This window comes from Haliotis asinina, chromosome 7, assembly GCF_037392515.1.
Source record: "Haliotis asinina isolate JCU_RB_2024 chromosome 7, JCU_Hal_asi_v2, whole genome shotgun sequence".
Classification (NCBI taxonomy): Eukaryota; Metazoa; Mollusca; class Gastropoda; order Lepetellida; family Haliotidae; genus Haliotis; species Haliotis asinina.
Genome location: NC_090286.1, coordinates 407,944 through 422,106, shown reverse-complemented (window position 1 = coordinate 422,106; position 14,163 = coordinate 407,944). Strand labels below are relative to the sequence as shown.

General features: G+C 36.9%; 1 protein-coding gene across 1 annotated transcript in view; it reads left to right on the top strand.

Annotated features, from left to right (window-relative positions):
• LOC137291763 (ATPase family AAA domain-containing protein 2-like) overlaps window positions 1-14,163 on the top strand; it is a 56,336-nt gene that overhangs the window by 2,841 nt on the left and 39,332 nt on the right. Inside the window, exon 3 of the mRNA XM_067823280.1 lies at window positions 7,005-7,126. Coding sequence (XP_067679381.1) covers window positions 7,005-7,126 — 122 coding nt within the window. The remainder of the gene's footprint in view (window positions 1-7,004; window positions 7,127-14,163) is intronic.

Below are 14,163 nucleotides of genomic sequence, written 5' to 3'. Positions count from 1 at the left end.
AATTCCAGTGACACTCTGTAATGAGTAAATCAAAAACTGGGATATCCCTAGAGTGTTTAATAGTATGTTTCCAAGAATCAGGAAGTATATTCAAGACATGCAAATAGTTCAGGTGTGTACCTTTAATGTTATACAATTCCCTCAGCCTGTCAAATGACAAAAAACTGGTATTGTCACGTAGCTCTTTAATTGAAAGAATGCTGTTACTTGCCCAGTGTTTATTGTAATGTGTTGGGTTTTTGAAATTATGATTAAACCATAGTGGTTGGGCTAGGATTTCGTAAATATTACCTGAACTCACGTGACTCTTTTTACAATACTTGTTCCAAGTTTTCAAAACATCCCTCCAATAAGGGTTATCGATGTGTGTTACTTGGTCCATATTTGCACCAGACTTTAAAATGACATCAAAAGGAATATTACAGGGATTTTCAACTGTGGTTTTTCTACAGTAAGATCTCAGATTAGCTAGTTTGAAAGCTTCACAAAAAGTTAAAGTGTCAATCATCCTTAAACCCCCATTTTTGTGTGTCCATTGCTGTCACATAGGTGAAAGATCTGTCTGGATATACAAATGTCTTTCTTCAGCTGTCCCTATTTCATTGCTTTTTGAAAGAGAAAATTGTGTTCTATTGACCACAGGAACTAACATCTTATGCATGCTTCAAAATTAAGGTACTGTTGGAAATTGGAACAAAAAGATTCGTAGGCTGTTACTCTGTATCCTGAAATTTACACAACTGCAAATAGGATACTCACTTTGTGCCTAAGTGGACATTCAGTGGGATGCGTAAGAAGTTATAAAAATGAAAACAATAGATCACACTATAGATGGCAGGAAGGTTGCTCATCCAGGTGCAGCCTACAGGCACAAGGGGCCATCTCAAAGATATTTTTTGCTTTTTCATGTATGTTGAATATGTCTCATCTGTTGATTAACACATTACTTCATGAAGTGCATGTTGTGATATGTAAAAGAGTACAATAACTGATACCCATGGAAAAGCATTGTATTAAATCTTTCAAAATATATAGGTAGCATGACCACCCGAAGAACAACAAGACTGTCGAAAGTTACTGTTAGAATAATAACATACATTACAAAAAAATTAGTTAATTCAATCATTGTCTCAATCAGTGATTCAAGCAACTGTCAATACTCTTGATGTAAGTCTCTGACCAAATGGATTACATCAGCGTGAGTTGTTAAGAAAACAATATCATATAAGAAAACTTGGCATCATGTTTGAACTGACAGTGTGTTTCATTTGTCATTTTTTTTTTCCAATTCTTTATTACACTCAGTGGGTTACAGAATAAAAATACATTCAAAGTAGAGTACCGTATTAATCCAGACGCAGCAGCTCTAGCTGATAAATCGGCACCTGTACTGAGACAAACGACAGTGGTAGTGACAGCTTATAAGCTAAACTGAACTAAACCTATACAATTGATGATAAAGATGGATGCTAACACTTGCTCTAAATATTTAAAGCATGTTTTGTAACACATTCCATTTTGTGTTGAAAAGACTGATTCTATCATTTTTAATAGCAATGTATTTTTCTACTGTAAAGACCTCTTTGAAGGTGGCTTTAAATGAATTAATACATGGTTTATGTCTTTTGATATTCATAACATATATATGTCTTTTAGTTAGAATGATCATATGAGTTAATAAACTATCAGCACATGACGGAAGTAGAATTTCATGGTTTGTTATTTCAATATGTTTTCCAAATATTAAATTAACATAGTTATTAAAGCTTTCCCAAAAGGATTTGACTTTATGTTCGCCTTCTAACCCACAGAAAGAGCATAAATCGGAGTCGACCAATTTCAGTTTTAGTAGTTCCTTTTTGGTGTATATTCTTTTATGCAAGAACTTGTATTGGAACTCTAAGAGTTTTGTGTCAGTTATGGCTTTTCTATATTGTGAAAAAATGCACTTCCAATCTATAAAAATGTCAAGTTCTCTTTCCCATTTATTACAAACTTCAGGAAAACTGGTGGCTGAGATGAGTTTATAATAGAAGAGTCTAGATCCTTTACCAGGATTGTTAATATCAATCCAGGGGCATACAGGTTTAATGTAAGAAAACTTGATTTTAAAGTTTTGTAGTTTAGTTCTTCACACCTTTGGGATGTTAAGTAATAAGCGATTGTAGTCAAGTATGGTGCCCCGTATATTGAAAAATGTTCTTAGGTTTGTGAATGGAATTAATCCATTTTCATCATAGAGGTCTTTTACGTAAAACATACCTTTGTGAAACCACTTTTTAATGATGAAGTTTGTGTCGTGAAAATGATTTAACCATTAGGATGTCGTTAATGTCGTCATTGTTAACCGAATGGGTTTTTACATATCATGCCTTTAGGACATCATTCCAAAAGGGATTTTTAGCTTTTAAGTAAAACGGGATATCTGCACCGAAATGGAAGATATGGTGTAGCCTAAAACCGCAGAGCTCGTACGGTTTCTGTTTTGAAATGTATCTTTTTAGACACAAAATTTTTAGTGATTCAATAAATGTTTCAATATCAGTCATTCTCAGACCACCTTCTTCATATTTTCGCATGAGATTAGTTAGTTTTATTTTGTCTTTTTTGTTATTCCATACAAACCTGAAAAAGAGAGTGCTCAATTCTGCGATAAAGTCGGGTGGGGGGTTTGGAAGGGAGGTGAATATGTGTACGATGGTTGATAATGCCAGTGTATTGATTACAGTGATTTTACCAATCAAAGTCAGATTGCGTTTGCGCCATTTTGAGAGAATTCTTTTGATATTGTCTAGTCTCTTTCTGGTGTTGATAACCCACAGGTTTTGCAAAGAAGCATTCAGTGTTATTCCCAACACATCAAAGTTTCCTACATGCCAATCTAGATTAAGGTCAAGGTTTAATTTTATCCTACTTCCAGCAAGTGATCCAAGCCAAACTGCTTTGGTTTTATCGACGTTTATTTTCAGACCAGACATTCTATAAAAGCTTGATAGAGTATTAATTGCTTCCCAAAGAGAATTCTCTGATCCATCTAAAAATAATTCCGTATCATCAGCATATTGACCAATTATGTATTCGATATCGTTTAAAGTGACTTCTTTTATTTCACCGTTATCTCGAATCATAATCCTGAGTATTTCGGCAACAAACAAAAACAAGTAAGGTGAAATTGGGTCTCCTTGTCTGCAACCTCTTTCATTTTGGAAGAAAGTTGATAAATGTCCATTTTGCAGAATACAAGGAGATGCATTAGCCATTAGAATACTAACCCATTTCTGTATTTTTTTCCCAAAGCCAAATTTATTCAGAACCATCATAATAAACTCTTTGGAAACCGTGTCAAATGCTTTTTCAAAATCAGTCAATATTAATAAAGCCTTTTTGTTTAATCTCTTAGTTTCAAACATAATATTGTAGAAAAGTCTTGTGTTATCTGATGTACATCGACCTGGAATAAAACCTGTTTGATTTTCATTAATAAGAATATTTAATGATTTCTTTAGTCTGTTTGTGATGCAAGTACTGAGGATTTTATATAGAGCATTTTAAAGAGAAATAGGTCACCAGTTTTTAAGAAATCTTCGATCTTTGTCTGATTTAGGGTTGCAGGTAATTACTCCTCTATTCATTGTTGTACTGAGAAACTCGTTATCGAAAGTTACTTTAATATTCCAATGAATCCATGTTTTGAGATCTTTCCAAAAAAATTTGAAAAATTCTATAGGAAAACCGTCTAGACCGGGACTCTTATTATTTTTCATTGATTTTATGGCAATAGCAATTTCATTTATGGTTATGTCTGCATCTAATTCTTTGGAGAAATCTTTATCTAAGAATGGCGTAACAAGATGGTGAAATAACCTTTTGCTTTCTTGGCTAACTTCACCTGCTGTTTTATATAGGTTTTCGTAGAATAATTTCTGTTCCGTCAGTTATTTCTACGTCTTGATCGGTTAAGATTGTGTTAATAAGTTTATTAGTATAGTTTCTGTTTTCCAAGTGGCAGAAGTAATTTGTCGGTTTCTTGCCTTCTTCGTACCACTGAATTCTGTTTCGTACTTGAATTCCTCTTATTTCTGCTTCTTTTAATTTTTCAAATTCTATTTTAGTCTAGGTTAGTTTAGCAAAAGTCAGTTCACTGGCATTTTGAAAGTCGTGTCGTATTTCGTCCTCTATGATGGTGATACTCTCTTCTAGATGCTTAAGGTTTTTTTGCCTGTCTTTCTTCAAGTACGAGGCAAACGATATAGATTTTCCTCTGACTTTCATCAAAAATGTTTCTAGAAACAGTTGAACACTGATTGTGAGATTAATATTTTCATGAATTGTCTCTGTTCACCCAGCAGTAAAAGGGTTCCTAGTGGAATAAGTCATATGATTGTTAACCTTGAGTGCCTCACTTGCAGCTTGGGACAGTCAGGGTAATAATATAATATGATTATGCAATACCACTTTGAAAGTGGTCAAATGTAACATGTTATGTTTGTGATTAACTCTCTTAGTAAAGTACAGATTCTAGTACATTTGTAGGGTTGAGTACCACCCGGAATTCGAACACTCACCCTCAGAGTCAGATTCTTAATCGCCAGCACTCAATGTCAGCTGCTTGTCCCACTCACCCAACGTAACTTGATGTGTTCGCTCTTAAGTTTAAACATGCACAAGTGCGTTGGAACAGCAGTCTAAGTAAACTTATCCTCAGTGCTTTTCGTTACACTCCACCACCGAGTCTAACGAAACCTTATGAGAGGTCGCGTCAGGTAACCTTTGAGATTGACCAATCAGAACACAGCTTACCAAATCGCGAAAGTGGACATTCACACATACCTTTTGAACTTTTTATCTCGAAAAGGTTCGTACCCAACCATTCCGAATGCTATTTAGTGTACGATCCCTTCCGGGTGATGCACATGGTGCACGTTACAACCATGACAACGGTGAGTAAACAGTCCCTGAAAATAGTGTTTTTGGCAATATTCAAGGATGTCATCTTGTTGAAATATTAGCTGGTGGTAACCATGTCAACAGAATCCACAACGGAATCCCCAACGCATATATACAGCTGGTCAAATAATTATATACAAATTTTTGTTTGTGGAGAGATATGTGTCCGTAACCTGAATATTTTGAAAGTCCTTCCGATCCCTAAATAGTAGCCGTTGTTTGATTGGTTAAATCTATTTAACCATCTCACATTTGATTGGACGGTTATAAGTAGCTCAAAGATTACCTGACGTGACCTTCTAGGTTTTGTTAGACTCAGTGGTGGAGTGTAACGAAATACACTGAGACTAAGTTTACTTAGACTGGTTGGAACAGGCACTTTATAAATCACTATTATTATTAAATGTCAGTGACTGCTTTTGTGTGGGACTGACTGATGTTGTTTGTTATGTAAGCATATTTTTCCTTCTACCTGATTAGTCTAGAGGCGGTCATGTGACCGTTGACAGAAAGGCTTATTGACTCAACCCAGGTCCGACCAAACGTCATATTGACTTACTATGATGTCAAGCTCTGACATCATTCTGTTGTTTACATGTCACAGTGTTGTTGACATAACATTGTTGGTTTGTGGTGAAAACAGACTAATTTTTCTTGACTAAATGGACATGTTTTTAATTTTAGAAGCTTTTTTCAGTAATATGGCCTGGCACCTACCAATCTGAAATATTGGTTAGATATTAGTGAGATGTGTCAATATTTAGTTGATGGATGGCTTGAAACTAATTAACGAAGTCATTTTGTACTGGCAGAATTTGTTGGTACAAATTACTGTTCCGGAAAGGGACTAATGAAAGTAGCTTACTATTCAAATGGGGTATGAGTCATTTTTGTTTGACGTAGAACATTATTGAGAGGAGGGGGTTGGGGGTGGGTGAGGAAGCCAAAATTGTCAGGAGTTCTATTTTGTTAGTTGTCCAGTGAGTGGTGTGTGATTGTGGGCCTCACTATTGACTTGAGAGGGTTTCTTGGTATTCTGAGAGAATTGCTCAGATGAACTGATAGCATTAAGAGTTGTACGAGAAGCCAACAAGTTCTTCCAGGAACTTGTGAACTAGTTTTGTGTGTAGACCAGGAAAACTAAGAAATATATGAGGACTTTTATGTGTTGGACTTTGACACCATACTGGACGTATCTTTGAGTATCCATCTTAGCTGCATCATCCCCAGACCAGGAGTGGAAAGGCAGATTGCCTTGGGGTTTAACACCCCAACACCCTCAGGTAACAGAACAAATGATGTTGCATCTACTGCCGATAGTAAATCAAAAGTCGCTCTGTTCTGTAATCTGATTGGTTGAAAAACATGATCAAATGGGATTTGATTCCCAGAAATTGCAAGGCTATTTCGCTGCATATTGACACCTAGAAACATCGCAAACAATTGTTTTGTTGCGTCATCCAAAGTGGTGGCGTCATTCAAATCACATTGTGACGTAAAGTCAGAATGACTTCACAAATGAGCAGCTGCAGATGCTACCGCGGGAATCAGCTGAAGTGGCCATCTGATGACATTTCACCGCTGCACCGTACTCAGTGTAAAGGGGTGCGGACGCTGTCGGTTCCAAATGTATTCCCGTGCTTCAAATACTCAGTAACACCCGGAAATTGGCCAACACATGATGTTTATCTCCTAACAGAAAAAGATTTTTAAATGTCTCTCATTTTTGTCACCATATGTGAACTTTTGTTGATTTTGGTAATATCCAAAAGATTTGTTTGCTTTTATAATTACATTATGCCAATATCCTAGCTAAATGGTGGTGACATTCTGTGAATAATCAAGTCTGGACCAGACAATCAAGTGATCAACAGCTTGATGTTGCCAACTGGAATTCGATGAAGTGTGAACCAAGTCATGGAGCCAGACCCTCATCCCATTGGTTACCTCTTTTGACAAGCTTCTTATGGCTTGCTGAAGACCAGTTTTACCTAGATGTTCTTGGGTCTAACTAAGCCCATTTTTGTTCAGTTCATATATATATTGTTTCGTTGTAGGACTACAACAGTGATGACAGTGGTGTAGTTCACAACTCCCGCAGTAGTGGAAGAGGAAAACTGACGTCAGATCATGATCAGTCGTCCTTTCAGTCGAGGCTCAGGCCAAAGATACGATCAAGGTGACCATCTTTAAGTTTTGATAAATGAAACAAGGAATTGATTTAATGTGCATGAAAGCCAGTGGTTACAGTAATGTGAATATCAGTGATCGTCGTGGCTTACTGATTTATAGACGCTACTCAAAAATGTTTTTACAGGACACATGATACTTTCATGTTATTGTTTATGTCATGCTGTCACAGGTAGGGGTGAAACAGTATATATAGGTCATCATGCAAGTGTATTTTGGGATGATTAATATCCCGCATAAAGAATAGTCACAGTATTTAGCGAGCCTTGGTGAGCCTAATACATAGTGTTTATTCCTAATGCAGGATATTAACCGTCCCAAGATACATGACTGGGATAACCTATTTCTCATGCAATGTCATTGTTGTTTTATAACTTTGAAAAAGTTGAAATGCCACAAACTATGAAAGTAAACTTTGTGGAATGTCTATGATGTCACAAATAGGTGTGTAGTAATCAGTGTTCCCGGTGGGTTTGAAAACTGCCGGTGATTTATGCCGACAGGGTCTGAAAATTCCAGCTGAGCTAGTTTTTATCCGGAGAGAAAGTAATCAGTATTCATAATGAAATACTGTCAATAAATGTGTTGTAGGTGTGCTGTGTGTTGTGTGTTTGAGAAAATGTTCACTAGACCTGCAGTAACTACAATTATGGATTCGATGCCATGCTGAGACAATCAGAAAGTGATTTCAAGCCGTCCAAACACATTAAATAAATGTGTTCAGAATGTCATTAAAAATGATTTGAATAAACTGATGAATAAAATCAACAACAAAATTCATAAAAATTGTCAAATGTACATATAAATTACTCTGTCCATCCTTTTCTGCGATCGTGTTATGTCAAAAGTGACATCTCGGCTTTCGACACCTCAGTCTTCACGCTCACAGAAGATGTTTAATGAAGAAAACGCAGGTGAAGTATATTTGTCACAGGTCATAACGCAACACGATACATTCAATAGATTCCATTGTTTACATACTGATAGCGATTTCTTGCTTAGTGTGTTCAAAATACCATTATTTTACCCAAAACTTTCTTCCAAATCTAAGTGTTTTCCTTGGATACCATTACTGTAATATGATTGGCTGCCTTGGCCCATGTGCCCGATTGTGGCAATCACAATCTCTATAGCAGACGAACACACATTTCAATTTTTATCCAATAAAATCGCTTCTTGCAACTGTGAAAATACTCTTGGCATGGGTGCAGTGATATACATATAGTTCATAATCACAGCTTTTGAACGATACCCACCATCAAGCGAATCGCCTCGCATGTTATTCATTCGAAGCTTATAAAATGGAGGTATTGTGTCATGTTAGCGAGTGGAAAGCTAATGATAACGGAAAATGGTTGACTATTTATACTATTTAAGATCTTTTTATGATAATTTTCTGATTACGTAATAAAAAATAAAGAAAAGGCACAAGGGCTGTTATGACACGCCACAAATCAAAAAACATCGCCATATTTTTCTGTACCCTTAACCACTGGATTACTTTTATTTTGCATCTTATTTGTTCCTGAAAAGAACCCTGTCAGTGTACTCTGTTCCTCTTTATTACTGGAAGACATTTTTTTCTCTACGCATGCATTGATTACCACATGCTACCACTATAAATAGATAACGGGGCATGGCAGTGTGCAACTGTCTGTATTAGCCAATCACATGGCATGGATTGATCTGCATATGCGCAGTCTGCTGAATCTACAGTTAGATATGATATGGTGATTTCTACTTTAGATTTCAATACGTTTGATCACAATTTGAAGAGAACAAAGAAAAGACAAAGACATTTTTGTTAACTGCAATTTTATTAAATTTACCAATAAAACAAAACCTTAAGCAATTCAAAATTTTCCCACGGCAGTTGAAATACAGGGCCCACTTGCACAAAACGATCTTAGAGCTACAATTATTGTAAATCCTTAAGATCGCGATCTTAGGGTTCGGCTACAATCACCATCCACTTGCACAAAGCGATTGTAGGCTAAGATCATTGTAAGTTACAATCAAAACTTACAATTGGTTGGAACCAATTGTAAGGAGCTAAGATCATTGTAGTCAGTAGCAAAATGGCGCCCAAGTTGGTGTCAATTTCACGCAAATAATTAGCTTTACGTTTAGGGATTGCTTTCATATTGCATAAAACTGTATGATTCGCCTCGACACTTCGACAACATGGAGAATGCAACATCGATTTAACGTTTGAAATATCGTTATTTGACGTAGTGAACATCATTATTGAGTCGATACCATAGAGTACAAATCTCACCCAATTCAGTGTTGGAAAAAGTATGAACACCATACCTTTTTGATAAACAAGGAAAGGATAGTATCAAAAGGTGTCTGTATGCGATTAGCAGTGGCCATGACCTTTTCAATAACGCAGGGGTAGCGAATCTTGGTTTTTACGTAAGATGGGAGTGGTCTCCCTTTGCGTATTATACCGTTGCTGTAAAATCTGCCATGCCCCAATACAATGTATGTTATATTGTGACAGTGCAGATCTCCACATATATTTCTTTTCGATCATAGACGTGTCAATAATCTACAGTTGGATAACGTACAAATTTATATTTCTTTCTGACGAGAGAATAGAGTTTTAATCTATCTATGCCTTAAAGTTGGTAACAGAAACAGTTTGCCGTCGTCTCATTAATCTGTCTGCAACCCCATTCAACAATCAGGTGACAATGTTCATCTCGCTAGTGCCTGATCCACTAGCATGAGCTGTTGAAGACCAAACCGTATCTTTGGAGGGTCGGAACGCTTACGCATTTCCTCCGATGATCCTGTTACTAGAAGTACTGCGCAAGATCGACCAGAAGAAGATTCAGCAACTGATTTTGGCCATTCCTTACTGGCCAGCGAAATCCTTGTTTCCAGACCTCATAGAAAAAACACAGCAAGCCCATATTGTGCCACCCCGATTTGCCAAACCTCCTCATCCATCCTCACACGAGACAAAAGTAGGGGAACTCAGTAGTGCTCTGCTTACAAATATAGAACATGTTATGTCCTGTTTACTAGTGCTGGCGCGATTAATCATAGGATCGGTTAATTGTTCGATGCAAGTCAAAATAGACGATTGTTGATTACTAATGAACTGCAGATTGGTTAATTAAAAAATAATGATTTAGTTTTATTCTGTTTTGTCGTGTTTTCTTTCACCTAGCAATATGGGCCCTGTTCCTAGTGATCGTAGCTCTATGGTGATCGTATCTCTTATACTTTGACACATACTTAGACTGTCATAACGACTGTGATCACTTTGAGCAACGGGCCCTGGTCACCATTGCTTGTTTACTTCGTAAATGGAAGCCGTGTACTACGCATGCCTCCCCTGTCAGCCAATGGTAATGCTAGATATATTTAGATTGGGGTGTCCCTTTCCCAAATAGGTCACGTAAATCTACTAAACTGTCTAATTATAGTAGGAAAAAAATAATCAAGTTTCAATGCATTAAATTTCAGAAACACCACATTAACCTGTGTGCCACAATATAAGTTATATATGAAGTTAAACAATATAATATTGTCTTTAAGAAAATATCAAAATTCCTGAATCTTCACAGGAATTGGTATTAGTATCAGCATTTGTAAGTTCACAAAGTTACAATTCTAAATACGGCAAATATCTATCAAAATGTGTACGAAATCTATTTATAAGGAAGTCAAAATTTGTCCTTTAAAAAATCAATTTTCAAAACAAACATTTCTTTTAACACATCCACCTTTTTTCAAGTTCTTTTGTCGAGCAGGCCCAATGAGAACTAATTAATAATCATGAGCAAAAACTCTGCCAACCTTGTCCGTCCAATCATGCAGCCATAGGTAACAATCCGACCCAGGTATTACAGGTTAGCCATTTTCTAATTGGCTGAAAGGGGAATTCCTTGAATTGATCTTTGGTATTTGGATATAAGCAAGTGACAAACTTCATGCACTCACCATGTTCCATATCACAACGAGATGCCAAAACTGATACAGGTATTTCAGCTTAGCGATATATTTATATTTGATATTGGCTGAAATAAAAATCATTGAGTTGCATTTGCACATAAACACGTGACTTACATGTGGCGGCTGAAATATTGAGTTGTTTTGGTGTCATGAATGCTGTAGAACATGCCGATACAATGCTTAATTACAGTACTTCACAGAATAGATTTTTCTATTTCAACATTAATCATCCACCACAAACAACACAAAACAGAAAGGCAGACGTTTTTTGTTTTGTTGATGATCCATTGACACAGCCATAACTTGATAGCGTTAACAATTGACAACCCAGAAATTAGTTGGCTGGTGTTTGACAATGAAATGAAAGTACAAATGATTATAATCGATCAATTATTGATTGGACAGAAGCGATTATCGATATGTTTACAGGGAAGATTGTAGTCCACCAGGGCAGCAAAAGCTGTAACTTTGGCCTTGTGTCGATCTACATGTAACCTGTATGATGACAAGTGGAGAAGTTTTGTCCAATACACTACTCGTAGGAGGTTTATGGCCAGAGGAGCGACTAACCCACAGGTAGCAGACTACTTATGTTATTTGAGGTCTACCGGATGCTAGAAAGGATCCACACTTTCAACTACTTTAGCAGTTATCAGCTCAGTCATCACCAGGAACACAAAAGTGAAGATGACGAGGGTTCTGGAATTAGTTGCATTATTAATATCTTTTAAGTTAGCGGATAAACAGCAGAAGTTCCGAGCACCTGCAGGGGATCTTAATGTAGTATTGCGACACCTCATCCGCAAAGATTGTGAACCTTTGATGCAGACATCTTTTGAGTTGCTCACTCAGAAAACAATATTTCTGCTTGCCTTAGCAACTGCAGCCAGCGTGTCTGAAATCCATGCCTTACATTTCGGCTGTACAAGATTTGAACCTGGCAACCACCTGGCTGGCCACTTAAGAGGATGGGACTTCATCACAAACAATCAGAAGCTGGGACAACTGATTGTCAGTTTTATGTTCCATCTCTGTCGAATATCCTGGGTCTTAATGACCCACAGGGCTTGACCTTCTGTTTGGTAAGAGCTTTGAAGATCTACTTACCATGAAGTGCTGCGAGAGGAAAGAAGTTCAAGCTTGTGTTTATCCCTTTCTCCTGCATCGACTGTAGAATTCTAACAGACAACTGTCTCCTTTTGGATCAGTGATCCTAAGAGCATATAAAGCAGCCGGGTTAGATATGGGTTAACATATGGGTCGCAACACCGTTTTAGGTAATAGTCCTAACCTTGACATATGGGTTGTTCCAGATATCTAGACGAGGCGTATAGTATGTCTGAATCTACATTTTCCATCGGATTCGGTAAGCAATAAAGCATGTGCTAGGATAAAGAAAAATACATAACTTTTATGATAAAATTGATGTGTTATACTTATCCTGACTCATGAGATGAAGCCCTCCCAACCATCGCCTTGCACCACTCAGGCTTCCCTGTAGGCCTGTGTGGAGGGGAGGCATTCTGTTGGAGCGAGTGAGGTTTGACATGTGTGCAGTCACGTGCGCACTGTTGGTGAAAAAAGGGGAGAAGGCTCAAGGGGAGTGATTGTATGTTGGCTTCTAGGGAATTTGAAGGAATTCAAGTTTCCACTATACATTCGGAAGGAAGGGGAGATAAGCAGTAAAGCAAGGGTTAGAAAAAGTTTAAAATATCAATTTTGTCATAAAAATTACGTATTTCTGTGCCATATGTCAATTTTCTACATTATGATCACATCTCATATTCTGAACTGAACCGAACCAAACTGAAGGCCTTGTACTTCAGTGTGTACCATATTGTAAGAGTGGTAATGACAGGGTGGACAAAGGCAGCATGAAAGTGTCTTTGAACAGAATGCGTTAAGGGGAAGAAATACGAACAAATGTTGTCATCAATAATAGCCTACATGATCATTGTGATGAAGTCGAGATCTAATTTCCACACACAAAATTGCATCTCTATTTTTCGTACTCTTCAAAATTATTTTAAAAATGCTATTTTTGTTGGTAATGCATGCAAAAATGTGTGATGTATAAATTCTGTTCAGATTTCTTTGACTTTCTAGCTCAGTTATTTTTCTCAGTGTTTATTCATTGATGTTTAGTAGGACTGTGTATTGACAGATAAACTGGAGTTAAGTAAATTGCAATTGAGGTACCTGTGTTGTGATATATTGGGAACTACAGTGTTAAATTTTGAGTGATAATGATTGTATGTTCAGGTCCTATTTCCTACATTTCAAGGACCTAAAACTAAATATTATAACACCTGACAGCAACAGTCTCAAAATTAGGTTGTACCAATATACTGTTTGTTAGAAAATGATATTGCTAACATTGTCTCAAAAGAGTATTGTTGTGTACATGTAATAATACCTTGCTGTCCTGGGCCCACTTGCACAAAATGATCTTGCTGCTACAATTATTGTAAATGCTTAAGATCGCGATATTAAATTCATGCTGACTTACATTTTCGCTAAGATCGGCTTTGTGCAAGTGGATTAGGGCAATTGTATGGTGATTGTAAAGTTGATTGTAGGGGCCTATGATTGATTGTAACTAAGATTGTTCTGTGCAAGGGGGCCCTGGTATTTAGTAAACTGTTATCAATCTCTGTGACTAGATAGCCACCATGGCCATACCTGTACAAGGTGTTTGTAACATCCTTTGAGATTGGCACTGTCCAGCTGCAATGAGATATATATCTTTGCTGAACTTTGACAATGCCATATTTTCTTGATAGAAAAAGCTTGATTGTGGAAGTAGGTTCTGCTATCAGCCCCTTATTTGCCTTGCACAGTATATACATGTACGCACCAGTGTTATTTTACTGGATATTTGTGATATCAATGACCAGCAGACAAACAAGGTTTTTGTTTGTAAATCATTAGAATGAGAAACAAGTATTTTTTGAGGTCACACAAGACTTTATTTGATGCACAGCTTCTTTTAACTTACAAGTGTTAAATGGCTTTCAATAGAGTTTCATCCTTGCCTCATTGAGAGTACAGTCAAAG